General features: G+C 45.0%; 1 protein-coding gene across 6 annotated transcripts in view; it reads right to left on the bottom strand.

Moving 5' to 3' along the window:
* The window catches only part of ubap2l (ubiquitin associated protein 2-like), a 135,942-nt gene that overhangs the window by 74,775 nt on the left and 42,378 nt on the right, over nucleotides 1-18,789 (bottom strand). For all 6 annotated transcript variants that reach the window (XM_063041734.1, XM_063041733.1, XM_063041737.1 and 3 more), the window contains exons 2-8: nucleotides 11,581-11,710; nucleotides 9,531-9,608; nucleotides 8,038-8,148; nucleotides 6,264-6,432; nucleotides 4,955-5,050; nucleotides 3,823-3,862; nucleotides 1,705-1,814 (exon numbers count right to left, since the gene is read on the bottom strand). In XM_063041734.1, the coding sequence (XP_062897804.1) occupies nucleotides 1,705-1,814; nucleotides 3,823-3,862; nucleotides 4,955-5,050; nucleotides 6,264-6,432; nucleotides 8,038-8,148; nucleotides 9,531-9,608; nucleotides 11,581-11,670 (694 nt within the window). In that variant the 5' untranslated portion in view covers nucleotides 11,671-11,710. The remainder of the gene's footprint in view (nucleotides 1-1,704; nucleotides 1,815-3,822; nucleotides 3,863-4,954; nucleotides 5,051-6,263; nucleotides 6,433-8,037; nucleotides 8,149-9,530; nucleotides 9,609-11,580; nucleotides 11,711-18,789) is intronic.

The raw sequence follows: 18,789 nt of genomic DNA, 5'->3' as shown, positions 1-18,789 counted from the left end.
CCCCTACCCCTTTTTTACCTCCCTTCCCGATGGAGAGAACGTATAGATTTGCTGGCTTCTGGTAGTTACGCAGCATGCTCGGCCACAGCAGGCATCAATGCCCTGCCCTCCCTCGACAGCAGTCCAACGGGGGCAGTGAAGGAAAGGAGAAGGGGAGCCGTTGCAGTCTGCGACGCACAGCAACGTACTGACTTCTGATGGCCTTTGAAGCTTGCAGATATATTCTGGTACACCAAGAAGCGCCACGGTAGCATAGTGGTTAGTGTGACGCTACAACAGCTCAGGGCATTCCTGAGTTCAGAGTTCAATTCTAGTGTTTGTATGTTCTTCCCATGAACGCATGGGCTTCCAACGGGTGCTCCAGTTATCTTCCACATTCCAAAGACATACCAGTTATTAGGCTATTGGTCATTGCCCTGTGATTAGGCTGGGGCTGCTGGGCGGTGGGGCATGTTGGAACGGAAGGGTCTGTTCTGCGCTGTAATTCCAAGTAAATAAGGAGATTGTGGGATTTAGTGATTGGCTGAAGAGGCAGATGGGACGACAGGACACAGCCCTGTTCAATGGGTAGAACAGCGGGGTGACTGGCAGGAGTTGGGACCTGTAAGGAGTGTACAGGTCCTGGGACTGAGCTGCTCCTTTCACTATCAGACTTCGAACCAATGCATGGATCAGAGGTCTGATCTCACAGCACTGGAAAGGGGGCAGTGAGAAACAAACTATTTGGCAAGAGTACAAAGGGGCAAACTTGGGAGGGGTTCTATTGGGATAATCATTGATGGGACATGGGCATGGCTGTCAGAATTTACCATCCATCTCCTACCAGCCCCGGCTGAGGTCATTAAGAGTCAACCACACTATAATTGCAGGCTAAACAGAAAAGAATTGCAGACTTTCACCTCTGATAGACATTGGTTTCATTCCGGGAATGAAAAGGTTAACATATGAGCAGCTTTGGGCCTGCACTCACTGGAGTTTACAAGTATGAGAGGGGATCTCTACTGAATATTAAAAGACCTATATAGAGTAGATGTGAGGGGATATTTCCTACAGGTAGGACGAGAGGACACAGCCTCAGAATAGAAAGACATCCTTTAAAACAGAGATGAACAGGAATTTTAGTTTGAGGATGATCAATCTGTTCAATTCACTGCCACAGAAGACTGTGGAGACCAGGTCATTGAATATATATAAAGCAGAGGTTGATAAGATTCTTGATTAGTAGAGGTGCCAAAGATTACGGGAAGAAGGTAGGAGAGTGGGGTTGAGAGGGATAATAAATCAGCTATGATGGAATGGTGGAGCACACTCAATGGGCTGAATGGCCTAATTCTGTTCCTATGTCTTGGCAACTGGGTTCTGACAGCAGCCCAATAGGGCAGAAGATGAAATTGCAGCTGTAGATGAATGGCCAAGAGCTCTGGATGTACGACTACCAGAACTTCAAACAAGATGGCTGAAGGAGACCAAGCAAGTGGCCTCTTGGTAACATTTAGTGAACATACGAGAGTAGGTTCTCTTCCTTCCAGGATTTTCATGGAAGAATGGGCCATTACATAATAATACACCCCAAAGCTGCAAAGAGTTTTAAATGCAGCCAGGGACAATGGAGAGCTGATAAGGGGTTAACTAAAACTGGGAATTGTCACTCGAGAAATCCTAGCCCATCCTCCCTCCACAAATACCCAAGCGAGGGCTGCTTACTTGTTCCGTCATCCGGCTCGAAGCTGCCGGAGTTGTTCCACGTTGGATTAGCATTGCCGTAGTACTCATCCGTGTTGGCGGGGTCAGTGTAATCAGCGGGATTGAACGTCCTGAAATGAAGATGCAAAACACCTGATACGCTGCCACCCAGAGCCACAAGTAGCCCCGGACAAATGTAAAACACTCGTCTCAGATATCCAACCCACAAACTGCTTGTCGCACTCCTATCAGGGAGGAGGCCATGTGGCATCCATGCCAGGACCGCTACATGCAGCAAGGCTAATCAATACATCCACCCACTAACCCACTCCTGCACACCCCCCAAACACCATTGCTTTATCATTTCCTGTCAGACACTCCTATGCCTAGCATCACTTTATGGACATACAATCAACGTACAAGAGCCCTATCTTGTGTATTTATACAGTATGCTTTGTTTTTTAAATTACTGTGTTCTTTATCTTTTTCTTTGTGCTGCATCAGATCCAGAATGATGAGTATTTTATTCTCCTTTACACTTGTGCACTGAAAATTACATTAAACAGTCCTGACAGTCTTGAATCCTGAGACGGAGAGGTGGGGTTGGAACGACACTGTAATGTAGAATTTCAGGTACGGCTGTTACAGAGTTGGAAGGTAGTGGCTCAATCTCGGATTAGAAACTGATCCTCCAGTGCAGTAGTAAGTGCCACACAGCCCTGCACACCGGGTAGATATTAAATAGAGATTCCCAGCACACGGATGTAGGGGACCCGACTGCCTTGGTTTCCCTTGGAGAGCCGAAGCTGCACTGTGAGAAGAACTAAACGCTAAACAGATACTGCCAGCGGAGTGTAGAGCAGCACAGAGCTGGCATGTTACACAGAGCAACAGAATCAGCCCTTCGTACTGCAATCTCTGTACTGATCCATATCCCTTCATTCTCTGCCTGTCCATTTGCCACCATCTTGTCTGCTTCTACATTCTCCAGGCACCCACCCTGTATCCGTACGTTCCCCCATTATAGAGGCTCCTTACCTTATCCATGCCATTCATAACATCACTCCTCAACCTGATACATACCATGGAAAAGAAACTGCTGCCTTATCCAGCCTCTCCTTATAACTCAAACCCTTCAGTCGTGATAATATGCTTGAAAAATCTTTTTTGCTCCCTCGCCAGTCTAATGACATCCATCCCTATAGCAAGGTGACCAGTCTGTAAGCAGTCCTCCAAATATAACCCTATCAATGTCTTGTGCAGCTGTATCATATTGTCACTCCTACACTCAATATCCCAATGTACAAAAGTAAGAGTGTCAAACGCCTCCAACACCATGTTTACCTGTATGGCACTTTCAAGTAACTACACAGCATGTCCCTAGGTACCTCAGCATCCCAGCACAGAAACAGCCCCTAAAATCCTTGCCAAAGTGATACTCTGCATAGTCCCATTGACCCATACCTGGACCATACTCCTCCCATCCACGTACCTATCCAAACCCCTCTTAATGTTGCAATTGAATTCTCATCCCCCAGCAGCTCACACAACACTCTGAGAGAAGTGGTTTCTCCTCAGGTTTCCCTTAAATATTTCACCTTTCGCCCAAGTTCAGTGGAAAAAGCCTGCTTGCGCTTACCCTATCTATACCTCTTATACTTTTGTATATCTCTATCAAATCTCCCCTCAGTTTTCTACGTTCTAAGAAATAAAGTCCTAACCTATTCAACCTTTCCCTATAACGCAGGTCCTCAAGTCCTGGCAACATCCTTGCATATTTTCTGTGTACTATGTCAATCCAGTAGGTAAGTGACACACCCCAGGGCCCGATCATTTGCTGTGCAACTCCTCCCCAGGTCTGTCTTAACAAAATGCAATACCAGTTGAACTCCAGCTGCCATTTGGCAGCTGATTGATCAACGTCCCACTGCAATCTAAAATAAATTTCATCACTGTCCACTATGCCGCCACTTGCTCTGTATATTACTCCAGACATGAGGCATACTTGAAAGAAATTTTCCTCATAAAATTTGAAGCCAGGACCAGAAAAAAGTAGTGTTTAATCACAAAAATCAACCTTAAATTTGACATCTCAAAGCAACACTTATGAAACAGTTCATTTGGTGGAAAGCAACTTACCCCATTCCTTGGGCAGAAAACCTTCCTCTTCGGCCCAAACCTGACGAACAGAACAGAATTGCAATGGGGTAATTTTCCAGTCACAGATGCTGCTAAGCACAAGGCTTGACGCCAGTGAGAAAACACCTTCGCCATGCAGAGCTTGCATGGCCTACAAAGTCTCCTGGTACACTGGCTGGTGAGGGTGGCCCAGTTTGCCTCGCTGCAGAGTGCCAGGTCACTGGGCTGCACCCTCTGCCTCTCCCCACTAGGTAGCCACCAGTTTTAAGTGCACTCAGAGGCTGCAAGGGGATCCTTGGCAAGGCCAGCATTCATTAGGAATTTCCAACTGTCCCATTGAGGAAGTGGAGGCAAGATTTCCTCTTGATCTGCAGCCAACCATGTGGTGAACAGTGATGTCAAACTGGGCAAATCCAACAGAATTTACTCTTCACCTCATTAGGAAGGATGTGAAAGCTTTGAGAGGGCACAGAGAATTACCAGGATGCTGCCTGGTTTGGAAAGCATGTCTGATGAGGAAAGGTTGAGCAAACTAGAGCTCTTCTCCTTGGAGCGAAGGAGGATGAGAGGTAACTTGATAGAGGTATATAAAATAAGTAAATATACAATACTGAGAACATGAGTTGTAGAGGCATTGAAAGGTTGCAGAGTTACTTCATCTTGAACTTGAAAGGTATGTTGTGGGTAGCCTCTTGCGACGGAGGGGGTATCAGTTAAGGGGGCTGACTCATCTGTAAAGGTGTCCACCTTGAGTGTTACTGTAGTGGGCAGTGTGCAACTCGGAGAGAAACCCATAAGACACAGGAGCAAAATTAGGCTATTTGGCTTATTGAGTGTGTTCCAAAGAAGGCGGAGGTGCCTCTGGTGCCAGTACCCTTGTTTTTCATGATGGTAGAAGTTTCTCTAAGGATGGCCTGTCAAGTGTAGCTATATGGGCATGTGGGCACAGTGTCTGATGGATGGTGTGGAGTCAATAGGCTGGAGATCTGTGCTATACGACTCTACGCCTCGTACGATTAGCGAAATTAAACCCTCACACAAGCCAGGCTGGGAACTAGAGGAGATAGCACACTCACTGCTGCACTGGTGGGAGAGTCGGGAATCACCATCATTGCCTCCCAAAGATGCTTACCTCTGCCTCTGCCCCGTCCTCGCCTTCCTCTCTCCGAGGTTCTGCCAAAGGTCCCACTGCTCTTTGCTCCGTCCAGCCCATTCTCCTGGCCCCGAACTGCACAGGGGAGAAATCCAATCGAGGAGTTACGTGTGGAAGGGGTACCTGATAATGCTCAATGCTCTCCACTGGCATTTACAAATGTTTGGTCAACTCGAATATCCTCACGAACAGAAGGACATGGTGAGGAGATCCCAAGGACCCAATCTAGTGTTAAACTCACATCTTACTGAAGTAGATGAAGTCACTGAGAGATTCACAGGTCACTAATGCACATGAGCTGAAGAGACCAAAGCTCCTGAAGAGAAGTTCAAATCCCATCAATGTGGGTGGATATTCAAATTATGTGAATCAGTGGTACATAGAGTTTAGACTAAAGTCAGGTCAAAAGCTCCACTGGGCTCACTAGTGATCAGCAGGGAAAGAAATCTGCTATTTATATCCATCTGACCAGCAAATGGTTTCAGAAAATGGAAAAGCAAATGGTTACAGTATCAAACTCAACAGCATCTCAATCTCTGTCTCCATATCTGGAAACAAACTATCCATTGACATTTTTTATAAACCGACCGATTCCCACAGTTATTTTGACTTTAACCCTTCACAGTTAGTAAGTTCATTGGTTATTGTAAATTGTCAGGGTTAAATTGGGGCTGTCAGTGGGTTGCTGGACAGTGCAGTTTGAAGTACTGGGAGGGCTTATTCCGCACTCTCTCTCTAAATAAATAATCACTTCTATCCCACTGCCCACCTCCGACTTAACAGGAAACAAAGGCACATGTAACGTTCATTAGCTGGTTCATTGCAGCTCTTCCCCAAAGTGTCCAACAAATATTCCTCGCTCAAACAGAAGGTTTAATAAACACCGCCTGAAATGGTCCAAAAACCATTTAGTTCACGGCAACTAGTGTGACACCCATGGAAGAAGTGCCATCATCCATATTGTGCAGATCCCAAGTCCAGTTCACTTGGCAGTTAGAGATTTGTACATTGAATGAGATTCAAAATCACTCCTCACATTGTTATGTCCACAGACTGGGGGTGGAGGGGGGTGGTTCTGCTAGCCTTTAATAAATCTTACTCAGAATTCTGGAGCGACATCCTTTGCTGGAGAATGCTGAGAGAACAGAACTCCTCATTGATGCACAAAAACTGAGGTCAGGTGTGTACCAGGAATAAAGAGAAGGGGTTAGTTTTTGGGACGGATAGAAGAATAATTCAGAATGATTCCATGGTGTCACAGTTAGTCAGCCCCTGACACATCACTTACACTCTCTGCCTCGGCTTGCACCCCGTCCTCTCCGACTTCCACCAACCCGCCTTCGGCTGAACTCTCGGTCTCGGTCACGAACTTCTTTGCCTTCTTCGTTTCCTTCCGCCTGACCGGCTTCTTTCTGTCCTGCTAAGCTCTTTTTCTTCCCCACCATCTCCCAAGAATCCTGTGCAGGAAGTGGGGGTTGGAGAGAAAGCCAATAGGCTGAGCAAAGGGCCTATTTGCAGAGGAGCCACATTTTACACTTGCTGCCTCATTCTCTCAAAACACACACACACAGAGCTGGCCACCCCTTCTCCCTGATCAACTGACCGACACAGGACCTAATATAGCATTCACAAAGGCAAAGAAGTGAAGATAACGGACAACACACTAAATGCTGGAGGAAGGGTCTCCGCCCAAAATGTTACCCATTATTCATCACTACAGATGCTGCCTGACCAGCTGAGATCCTCCAGCATTTTAACTGTTGTGATGGATTTCCTGCATCTCTAGAATCCGCTGTGTTTGAGATACTGGACAGCCAGCCATTACAGTAGCGTAGAAGAGGGCATAATGCCAGTGATCTGGGTTCAATTCCCGCTGCTGTCTGTAAGGAGTTCGTATGTTCTCCCTGTGATTGTGTGGGTTTCCTCTGGGTGCTCTAGTTTCTTTCCATAGTCTACAGGTTAGTAGGCTAGTTGGTCACATGGGTGTAACTGGGTACCACGGGCTCAGTGGGCCTGTTACTGTGCCGTATCTCCAAATGAATGAACTAATAAAAATTCTGGCCTAGTTATTAAAGGTGCACCAGATAATGTCTCCGCCCCCTTTGCTCGAGCAACCTGGGTTTGATTATGACCCACTGCTCTGTGTAGTGCTGTGTTGCACAATCTCTGTGACTATATGACCCCGGTCACTCCATTGTACCACCCCCACGCTGGCACCTGGAACAGGAGTGGTTGTGGGCAAGCGAGACAGAACAGGTTACACTGTAATCAGCAGACGGGTGCCACTGCTCCAAAGGGCTGAATGGCCTCTCTACACGTTGAAATGCAGAATGGTATTGTAGCAGTGAGCGCAACACTACTGCAGTGCGAGTGACCTAGGTTCAATTCAAACGCTATCTGTAAGGAGTTTGTTATGGTTCTCTTGTGACCACACAGCAACACTTGCAGACTGTACCCAGCACATACTTGAATGTGTAGGCTGTTGGCGCAAACGACTCATTTCACGACGTTTCGATGTACGTATGACAAATGAAGCTAATCTTTCGTTTCTGACCTGGAGCTGAGTCAGTACAGAACAGTATAGACCCTTCAGCCCACAATGTTGTGCTGCCCTTTTAACTCTAAGATCAATCTAACCCTTCCCTCCCACACAGCCCTCCATTTTCCTACCATCCATCCAAGTTTCTTAAATGCACCTAACGTAACTGGCTCTAACGACCACCCATGGCAGGGGATTCCATCCACTCACTACTCACTGTGTAAATGAAGGTTACCACGGACATCTGCCCCCCCCCCATACGTTCCTCCAATCTCCTTAAACTTATGGCTCCTGCCCCTCCTATTAGCCATTTCTACCCTGGGAAAAAGTCACTGGCTGTCCACTTGATCTATGCCTCTCATCATCCTGCATACCTCTATCCAGGAAGTTAGCCTTCCATCTATCAGACAGTATACTTGGGCAGGGCGGGGCAGAAAGGCACGCGCGCGCTCACACACACTCACACACACACACACTCACTCTGTCAGCCACACTATTTCCAGTTCCTACATAAAAGCACTACCGTGTCTGGGTTTCCTTCCAGGAGTACATTGATGGCCCTGTTGAGGTCACCGTTGCAATCGTGCAGAGCAATCATGCACTCATCCTGGTTTTTGCCTGTGATGTCAATCAGCTGTGGAACAGAAGGGGCAATCCGGTCAGTTGAAGTTCACTTTTATCGGACCCGCAGGCGGGAGCCAGAAGCCCAGATGAGCAGATGGAATAAGGCAGGGCAAACACAGCTGAGGCAGTGGATGGCACTCGCAGAAGCCCCAAGGAAACCTCCACACTTTACCAGAACAGCCCACTGATACAAAAATCATTTTGCACCCTTGCCCTGGAAGATAATCTCCGCTTTACCCCCACTCCCATCACAAAAAGCAAGCTGATTACTCCAGTCTTCATTTAAAATGGCACCCAATCGATTTCTGCCCAAAAACAGAATTGGAGAGTCGGGCTCTCAAACGACAAAACTCGTGCAAATCACAGGCTCTCAAAGAGCGCTCAAGGCCATTTGACTCATTTACCCTGTGCAGGCCCTTTGAACTAACTGCTTCTGCTCCTCCCTGACACCTTTCCAAACCAAGTCCAATTTTTTTTCTTTTGCCAGTTATTGTCTGTTTCAGCAAAAGGAATTCAGATCATAAGTCAGTGTGGAATAAAAGAATACCTACACACTTGTCCCTTCACCCCTACCAGCCCTAAATTGACACCAGATTTTTTTTTAAATAAGATAAATTTCAGCCTATATCTTTCTAGTTACCAGCTCCCTAGCCCCTGGAAACAGATTCTAATGTGCTCAGCCTAAAGAGCTTAATTCCACCTTCCTTAGGTTTACTGAGCTAAGCAGCTCCAGTCTGAGCTTCCTTCCCACAGCTTACTCCCCTGCAACCGATTAAAATTAAATACAGGGGTTCCAGTTAATCGGGTCAGCTGCTTATTTGGGACAACTCTTAAAGAACAAAAACTAATCAAAAGCTGGGATTCCCCTTGTTTATTTGGGACACTATGCTGCTTAACTGGGACATTAGACCATTGTCAAACAGTTTTTAACTAGCATCAATCACGCGGCCTTTAGACACTCCACTGTGTTTAGAGCAAGTTTTTATACAGTGCCAGTTGCATGCGTCTGTTCAAAAAGCAGTGTTTAAATTATTCTGTATTTCATTTAAATACATAATCTGTTACCCTGTTAAATAGTAGGTTTTAAAAAAAAACACCTTTCTCACTATTTCTAAGAAACTGGCTAATCAGAGCAGCTACTTAATTGGGCCAAAATGTAGTGGTCCTGATGTGTCCCAATTAACCATTGTACTTGATGTTCAACTGCAAATAAATATCAACCATTTGAAATGTTACGCAGCTTCTGTTTTGCATGAGGGAATGTCCAAGCCTGCCGAAGCAAATGAGTTAGATTGCTGCCACAATGAATCGGTGGCTGAGCCCAAAGGTGATCCACCCACACATCAAATGGAACTGTCTCCAGAGTCCAGGCATCTTCCTGCTAATACTGACCTGCTTTACTTTCTCTTCAAAGTCAGCATCATTGTGGTCTGAAATCATTTGTGCAATTCGTATCTGCTCTGCTGTGGCCTTGAAGGGTGGGGTCAAAAAAAAACACAAAGGGAAAACGTGATAGACAAGAGGCAGCCGTAATGGTTTAATCTTAGAAAGAATGATCTTGGTTTGGGTTTCAGACAAACACCAGCAATACCCTTACCATGGGCACACAGACTCCTCTGCGCTACATCAGTTGATAGTTTCCCCCACCATCTTACCTATAGGATACAACTTGCCTAACTCCCTAACATCTGCATTGTAAAGCTTCCACTCACTCAACGCCATCCCAGAAAAACCCAGTGCTACAGAAATAACAGAAGCTCTGGAGAACTTGGAGAGAAAAGATCTTCGAAGGTGGGCTACACCTGGGGACAATTTGAAAGACTGGACCAGGACAGAAGATTTTGTTGAGCTGCTATCAGCAGCCTACACACCTATAGAGGTGATGGGCTTGAGAGACAGAGACAGACACAGACACAGACGCTATTGTTTGAAGAGTGGGTTTGGTGATCCTGTTCAATACTCTTAGCCAGATGAAGTGGCAATGTCAGCCTGTGGGAACTTGCTGTGCGCACAGTGGCTGCCAGATTTCCTACTTCATTCCAGCAAAAGTGATGGTTGCGGGTTCAATTTCAACATTTAAGAGAAGTTTAGATAGGTACGTGGATGGGAGGGGTATGGCGGGCTATGGGCCAGGTGCAGGTTGATGGGATGAAGCAGAACAATAATTTGGTATAGATGGGCCGAGGGGGCTGTTTCTGTGCTGTAGTGCTCTATGATTCTATCACAGCCACACTGTGCCTTGGATGTTTCTCATTGGCTGTTGGGAGCTTTGGGCCACTCAGCCCCAGTGGAATGAAAGGACAAGTTTCTGGACGATTTGATAGAGGTATACAACATAACGAGTATAGATAGGGCAAATGTAAGCAGGCTTTTTCCACTAGGGTTGGGCCAGAATAAAACTAGAGGTCATAGGTTAAAGATGAAAAGTGAAATATTTAAGGGGAACCTGAGGAGGAACTTCACTCAGAGCGGAACGAACTGCCAGCGGACGTGGGGGATATGGATTTGATTGCAGCATTTCAGAGAAATTTGGATGGGTACATGGACTGGGGGGTGGGGGAGTGGTATGGAGAGTTATGGTCCAGGTGCAGGCAAATGGGACTAGGCAAAATAACAGTTTAGCATGGACTAACTAGGCCAAAGGCCCCTTTCTATGCTGCAGTGTAGGAATAATAGAAAAATGGAGGACTATGTGGGAGTGATGTGTTAGAGTAGAGTAAAAGATTTGGATGAAGGTGATAAAATGTTCTATGTTCTAAACACAAGAGACTGCAGATGCTGGAAATCCAGAGCAACACACATAAAATGCTTGAGGACCTTGGCAGGTCAGGCAGCAACTATGAAAATGAATAACAGTTGACTTTTTGGGCCAAGGCCCTTTGATCATTCCAGCAACCCAGCCAATTCAGTCAACTGCTTAGGAAGAAATGCTTCACTCCCTTCCTCTTCCACATTAGGCACCAGTGAGTTCCAGACAGCTCATGGCACCTCCAGCAAGTGAGCCAGAGCCAGTCAGCACTGTGTCTTCAGCTGATTTATTTTTAAACAGGCTAACTCCATCAAGTGACACCCAGTTGAAGTGGGTGTGGAGTAGGGCAGGGCGGATACAAACAGAATCGCTGTAGGAAGTGATACTTTACATGCCTGTCCCTACCAACTCCAGCTGGAACTTGATGGCACATCATCCCCGATCTCCTCCGCCAGCCAACAGACTGCGCGCAAGTTAACCTATAGCCTGAAGATCCTAGCAAGGAGCTGCAGCACAACTTTATGCACCAAAATTAAATCTAGTCAGTTCAAAGAACATACTCGAGTATTCTCTCCATTCCACAAACCCACCCACTTTTCCAGGAAATGACTGCAGTGGACTGTTGGATGGAAGCAAGGAGGTGTTATTTTGAAGGAATGGGAGTGGGTTATCTGCCCACTGGAGGAAGGTTACCTGTGGCCGCTGTTTCTGCTGTGTCTGATTCTGTGTCTGTGTCTGATCCCAGTTGCCTCGAGCTCGACTGGTGCCCACCGATGTCATCATTTACAGTATATACAAATAACAGTATTTACAAGGTAGAAACCTGCAGGGAAAGAGGAAAAAAAGACAGGTGACTAGAAATCTCCTTTGTGAAGTAAGACAGCACAGAAACAGGCCCTTCGGCCCTATTCATACATTCCGACCAAATTTCCTCCCTTTGGTCCATATTCCTCTAAATCTTTATCCATGGACAATAGGTTTTAAATACTGTAACTACATCTGTCTGCTCTGGGAGCTGATTCCAAATGCCCATCATCCTGCACGCAGGGAACGTTAATCCTCAGGTATTCTCAACTTAAACCCATGTCCTCCAGTTTTAGACTCCGCTGAATGTAGAAGGGGTCCAAGTCTGAATCTGAATGTGGATGCCAAGTCAAAAGGGATTTGTCAGTGAGTAGTCTTACCCCAAGATCTGCTGCCTACATCTTCAAAGTTCAAAGGAAATGCTCCAAAATATGTATGTCACCATATATGACCCTGAGATTCATTTCCTTGCAAGCATTCACAGAGAACTAAGAGGTACAATCAAAGCTATTTTAAAACAACACTACACAAAGACTGACAATCAATGTGCAGAAGACGACAAACTGTGCAAGTAACTAAATGAATAAATAATACTGAGAACATGTGTTGCAGAGTCTGTGAAAGTTGAGTCCATAGTTTGTGAAAAGTTCAGAGCTGTGGTGAGTGGAGTTTCCCATAGTGGTCAGGAGTCTGATGGTTGAGAGGTAATAACTGTTCCTGAGCAACACACACAAAATGCTGGAGGAACTCAGCAGCCCAGGAAGCATCAATGGAAAAGACTGAACAGTCGACATTTCATGCCGAGAATCCTGAGGAAGGGTCTCGGCCCAAAACATCAACTGTTTACTCATTTCCCTAAGATGCTGCCTGACCTGAGCTCCTCCAGCATTTGTGTGTTGCTCTGGATTTCCAGCGTCTGCAGATTTTTCCCGTGTTTGTGAGAACTGTTTCTGAACCTGGTGGTGTGGGTCCTATGGCTCCTGTATCAGGGAATCAGTTCATGTTTTGAGATTCACATCCTTATTCTTAACAGTACTGTGGTCTTACACACTGTAGACTTTTGTCAACCCCCAAAAGTTCCCTGATCTCTCCATTCCCAATTTTCATCTCTCCATTGGTCTGATGCTCAGCAATTTCCTCACCAAACCCTTCTTTTTATCTTTATCATGGATGATCCTTCTCTGAGCAAGCTTTGGGCCACCTGTTTTAGTATCCAATTCAGCATTTTTTTTTAAACACATCCCTGTTAAATATAAACACAAGGGATTCTGCAGATGCTGGACTTCATCAGGACTGAAGGGTCTTGGCCCAAAACATCCACCATTTATTCCTTTCCATACATGCTTCCCGCCTACTGAGTTCCTCTAGCAATTAATGCACAGTGGCATGCAAAAGTTTGGGCGCCCCAGTCAAAATTTCTGTTACTGTGAATAACTAAGCGAGTAAAAGATGACCTGATTTCCAAAAGGCATAAAGTTTAAGATGGTACACTTCTTTAATATTTTAAGCAAGATTACTTCTTTATTTCCATCTTTTACAGTTTCAAAATAACAAAAAAGGAAAAGGGCCCGAAGCAAAAGTTTGGGCACCCTGTATGGTCAGTATTTAGTAACACCCCCTTTGGCAAGTATCACAGCTTGTAAACGCATTCTGTAGCCAGCTAAGAGTCTTTCAATTCTTGTTTGGGGGATTTTTGCCCATTCTTCCTTGCAAAACGCTTCTAGTTTTGTGAGATTCTTGGGCCGTCTTGCATGCACTGCTCTTTTGAGTTCTATCCACAGATTCTCAATGATGTTTAGGTCGGGGGACTGTGAGGGGCAGGGCAAAACCTTCAGCTTGCACCTCTTGAGGTAGTCCATTGTGGATTTTGAGGTGCGTTTAGGATCATTATTCTGTTGTAGAAGCCATCCTCTTTTCATCTTCAGCTTTTTTTTTTAACAGACAGTGTGATGTTTGCTTCCAGAATTTGCTGGTATTTAACTGAATTCATTCTTCCCTCTACCAGTGAAATGTTCCCCGTGCCACTGGCTGCAACACAAGCCCAAAACAAAAATAATACACTAATCTTGCTTAAAATATTGAAAAGAATGTTTCACCTTTATCTTTATGACTTTTGGAGATCAGTTCATCTTCTACTCACTTAACTATTCATAGTAACAGAAATTTTGACCAGGGGTGCCCAAACTTTTGCATGCCACTGTATATTACTCTTAAAATATATAGGTAGATGTTGATTCAACATGAAAGGGAGAACTGTGTAAAGCAACGTACCTACCTAGAGTAACAACAGACATTTTCCCAACTGTGCTGCCAATCACCATCACCTCGCCCTATCCTTGTTCAATACAAGCACTCATACAGATTTTAGAAAAAGCACAACAGCTTATGCAGTGCAGGGTCAGAGTAAATCTTAGGCGATCAAGCCAACTTCTGAAGACATGGAGAGAAGTAAGGCAGACAAACCAGGGAACTGGTGAAGCATTTGGAAGCTATGTTCCATCTAAGCTGTGCGCGTCTGCGTGTGAACGCACGTTTTTCAACCAGTGCATAAAGGAAATTAATGTGCACAAAAGGTTAGTTACCTAAAGTAATGTAATTAATAATTATACTTATTGAAAATAATCTTTTAGCTAAATGTTTCTGTTAAGTAGTTAGTCGGTTTTTCAAATACCACAATGCATGTCACTAATTTACGTCATCTCACCTTTCCTGTTCCGGTTTGTACAGCTGCATCATGGCAGCAGCCATCTTTGGCGGACAGTGATCATATCGTAAAGTTTACAAAGATCTGTTCCAAATCCTGTAGATAGCTTACTAAGTTCTTATTGAAAAAGATCAGTCAAATGACCCTGTGGCTAAATACTGTCACAAGAAATTGATAAACATCACATAGAAAGTAGCTTTACCGGTTTTAAGTGATGTCTTTGATGAACTGGCTGCACTATGCAAGATACTGCAAAAGAGTGGCCTGACACCAATTGATTCACTTCATTTTGCACGAGGCAAAATTTACAAGATAAGAAAGCAGTATCTGGGAGACAATGTTACGTGGAGTGACAAAGTTAAAGATTTGCTAAGCCAACAACGTGAAGAAAACGTCACAGTAGATACAAGTTTGCTGTTGACTTTTATAAAGTCTTTGTGTTCATTTAGGTTTCCTGAAGATGAGGTACAAGAATTGTCAGCTTTTGATTTCTCCGCAATTGCAGATTGTGACTTCACATTCAGTGATGAACAAGTCAATGCCTTATGTCTGAAATATCATGATTTTCTAGCTGAAAATACTGTAATAGTTACAGTTTAATGATTTCAAATTTTGCTCAAATGGTGGCAATTACACTTCAAAATGAACAGTTTTGTGACCTTGCACAGTTGATGGGCATCGGGGGAACCTTTCCTGCGTCGAGCGCGGACTATGAGCAAGGTTTTTGCCTAATGAAACAGAAGCTGAGAAACCGTTTAGGTGAATGTCATTTGGATATGTTAATGAGAATCAAAAGCTATCAATTGGATGGAAGTTCTATTCGTCTAGATAGAGTTTACAAAGAATGGGTAAATGCCACAGACAGGAAAGGGAAACAGTAACTGAGTGACTTAAATATGTATGTTATTTTGTTGTTATTCTGTGCAGTTTTATGTCAAATATTTTGTAAACCTACATAAACTGTCCCATGTGTGCATTCAGTGCGCACATACTTCTGTCACAGGAAAAAAATTTGCACAACGTAAGATTTTTGTGCACACTGACTACTAAAAATTACAGAGGGAACATTGTTTGGAAGGGTTAAATAAAGCATATATAGCATACAAGCAGTGGCTGAGGATAAGAAACGAAATCAGAAAACTCTAAAAACATTGAGCCCAGGCAGCATTAGGCAGTTAACGTTTCAATGCTGGGACACAATCTGGAAGGGGAATGCGGTTTTATTTTAGTTTTGTGACGACAATGCAGCCCAGCTCCACTTGAAGACGGCATTTAACTCTTCGCACTGTACTCCTGACAGGTCTCTACATTCTTAGAAGTTTGAGGAGGATTTGGCATGTCACCAAATGCTGTAACAAACTTATACAGATGCAGTGTTGAAACTACCTGACTGGCATAGCACTTCTAATACAGACAACTGCAAGAGTTTACACAGAGTAGTGCCCAGTCAATCATGAACATAGTCCTCCCACCATTAAAAGCACCTACATTAGCCCTGCCTCAAATTTGGCATATGTCCCCATGAATCCTCATGATCCAGTCATACCCTCTTCTTGCTGCTACCATCAGGCAGAAGGTACAGAAGCCTGAAGTCCCACACCATGAGGTTCAGGAACAGATACTTTCCGACAACAATCAAGTTCTTGAAACGACCTGCATAATCCTAACACCTCTTCAGTAACAGAACCCTATGGACCACGTCCATTTACAGAAATGAGGAATTTCTTCAGCCAGGCAGTAGTGAATCTGTGGAATTCAGTACCACAGATGGCTGTGGAGGCCAAATAATTGAGTATATTTACAGCAAGAGGTTGAAAAGTTCTTGATCAGTCAAAGTTTCAAAGATTATGGGGAGAAAACAGGAGAATGGGGTTGAGAGGGCTAATAAATCAGCCAAGATGGAATGGCGGAACAGACATTCTTGGACTGATGTTCTTTTGCACACATTTGGTGGTTGTGGGTTCAAATGCAACATTCAAGAGGAATTTGGATAGGTATGTGGATGGGAGGGGTGTGGAAGGCTACGGTCCAGGTGCAGGTTGATGAGACTAGGCATAATAAAAGTTTAGCACAGACTAAATGGACTAAAGGGCCTGTATCCGTGCTATAGTGCTCTATTTACTCTTGACTGTCGTGTATAAATTATCCATAAATTACACATAGAACACATGTTTTTGGTTTACGCAAGATGTTGCTGATAAGTGATGACTTTGCGTGCAGCTTTGATGAAAATAATCAACTATTTCCGTTTAGGACTTCTACGTATTTCACAACATATGCCAGTGATATTAAACCCGATTCTGTATGCTTGTGATGCTGATACATAGAACCTTTCTCCACAGTACCCATACTTCAGCATATTGTGTAACTCACTTGAACTGACATGTTGTGGAAAGACGGTACTGGCAATGAAGATAATCAGAGAAGCTGGGATTATTTCTTTACCATCTTTCCATCACTCCCTGATAACCAATGCTATCATCTGTAAGGACCCAATGCTCAGGAACTTCCTCAATAAACTCCTCTTTTTATCTCTCCCCTTTATTATGGATACTCCATAAGATGTCCCTGTCTGATTTAGGGTCACGTCCCAATATCCAATTCAGCATTTTTGGTTTTTAAAAAACATCACTGGTACCCACCTTCCAGTGACCAAATTCACCCACCCCCCCCCCATTCCCCACTCTGACCTTTCACTTCTTCTCACTTGCCTATTACTTCCCCCTGGGTCCCCTCCTCCTTCCCTTTCTCCTATTGTCCATTCTCCTCTCCAATCAGATTCTTTCTTCTCCTGCCCTTGACCTTTCCAACTCTCCTGGCTTAACCCATCACCTTCCAGCTAGCCCCTTTCTCCTCCCCCGCACCTTTTGAGCCCTGAAGAAGAGCCTTGACCTGAAATGTCAACTGTTTACTCTTTTCCAAAATCCAGCCTGTCCTACTGAGTTCCTTCAGCATTTTGTATGTTGCCTTGGATTTCCAGCATCTGCAGACTTTCTTGTGTTTGTTAAAAATACCTGTTAAAATATACAGTGTAGCTAGGTAAACAACAGGAATTCTGCAGATGCTGGAAATTCAAGCAACACACATCAAAGTTGCTGGTGAACGCAGCAGGCCAAGCAGCATCTGTAGGAAGAGGTGCAGTCGATGTTTCGGGCCGAGACCCTTCGTCAGGACTAACTGAAGGAAGAGTGAGTAAGGGATTTGAAAGTTGGAGGGGGAGGGGGAGATCCAAAATGATAGGAGAAGACAGGAGGGGGAGGGATGGAGCCAAGAGCTGGACAGGTGATTGGCAAAAGGGGATACGAGAGGATCATGGGACAGGAGGTCCAGGAAGAAAGACGGGGGGGGGGGGACCCAGAGGATGGGCAAGAGGTATATTCAGAGGGACAGAGGGAGAAAAAGGAGAGTGAGACAAAGAATGTGTGCATAAAAAAAAGTAACAGATGGGGTACGAGGGGGAGGTGGGGCATTAACGGAAGTTAGAGAAGTCGATGTTCATGCCATCAGGTTGGAGGCTACCCAGACGGAATATAAGGTGTTGTTCCTCCAACCTGAGAGTGGCTTCATCTTTACAGTAGAGGAGGCCGTGGATAGACATGTCAGAATGGGAATGGGATGTGGAATTAAAATGTGTGGCCACTGGGAGATCCTGCTTTCTCTGGCGGACAGAGCATAGATGTTCAGCAAAACGGTCTCCCAGTCTGCGTCGGGTCTCGCCAATATATAAAAGGCCACATCAGGAGCACCGGACGCAGTATATCACCCCAGTCGACTCACAGGTGAAGTGTTGCCTCACCTGGAAGGACTGTTTGGGGCCCTGAATGGTGGTAAGGGAGGAAATGTAAGGGCATGTGTAGCACTTGTTCCGCTTACACGGATAAGTGCCAGGAGGGAGATCAGTGGGGAGGGATGGGGGGGACGAATGGACAAGGGAGTTGCGTAGGGAGCGATCCCTGCGGAATGCAGAGAGAGGTGGGAAGGGAAAGATGTGCTTAGTGGTGGGATCCCGTTGGAGGTGGCGGAAGTTACGGAGGATAATATGTTGGACCCGGAGGCTGGTGGGGTGGTAGGTGAGGACCAGGGGAACCCTATTCCTAGTGGGGTGGCGGGAGGATGGAGTGAGGATGCTGCCGGGACCTGAGGAGCTGAGTTATAGGGAAAGGTGGAAGGCAGCAGAATGAGAGGAGATTTGATGGAGGTATATAAAATTATGAGGGGTATAGATAGGGTAAATACAAGCAGGTTTTTTCACTGAGGTTGGATGAGACTTTAACCAGAGGTCATAGGTTAAAGGTGATCAGTGATTATATTTGCCTGATTGTCTCAGAGAGTGAGTGTAGAGCCACCTGCCAGTACGAAGTGGTGGATGCAGGTTTGAATTCAATATTTAAGAG

Source organism: Mobula hypostoma, chromosome 2, assembly GCF_963921235.1.
Source record: "Mobula hypostoma chromosome 2, sMobHyp1.1, whole genome shotgun sequence".
Classification (NCBI taxonomy): domain Eukaryota; kingdom Metazoa; phylum Chordata; class Chondrichthyes; order Myliobatiformes; family Myliobatidae; genus Mobula; species Mobula hypostoma.
Note: the sequence above shows the minus strand (reverse complement) of the source record. Positions and strands in the feature narration are given on the sequence as shown.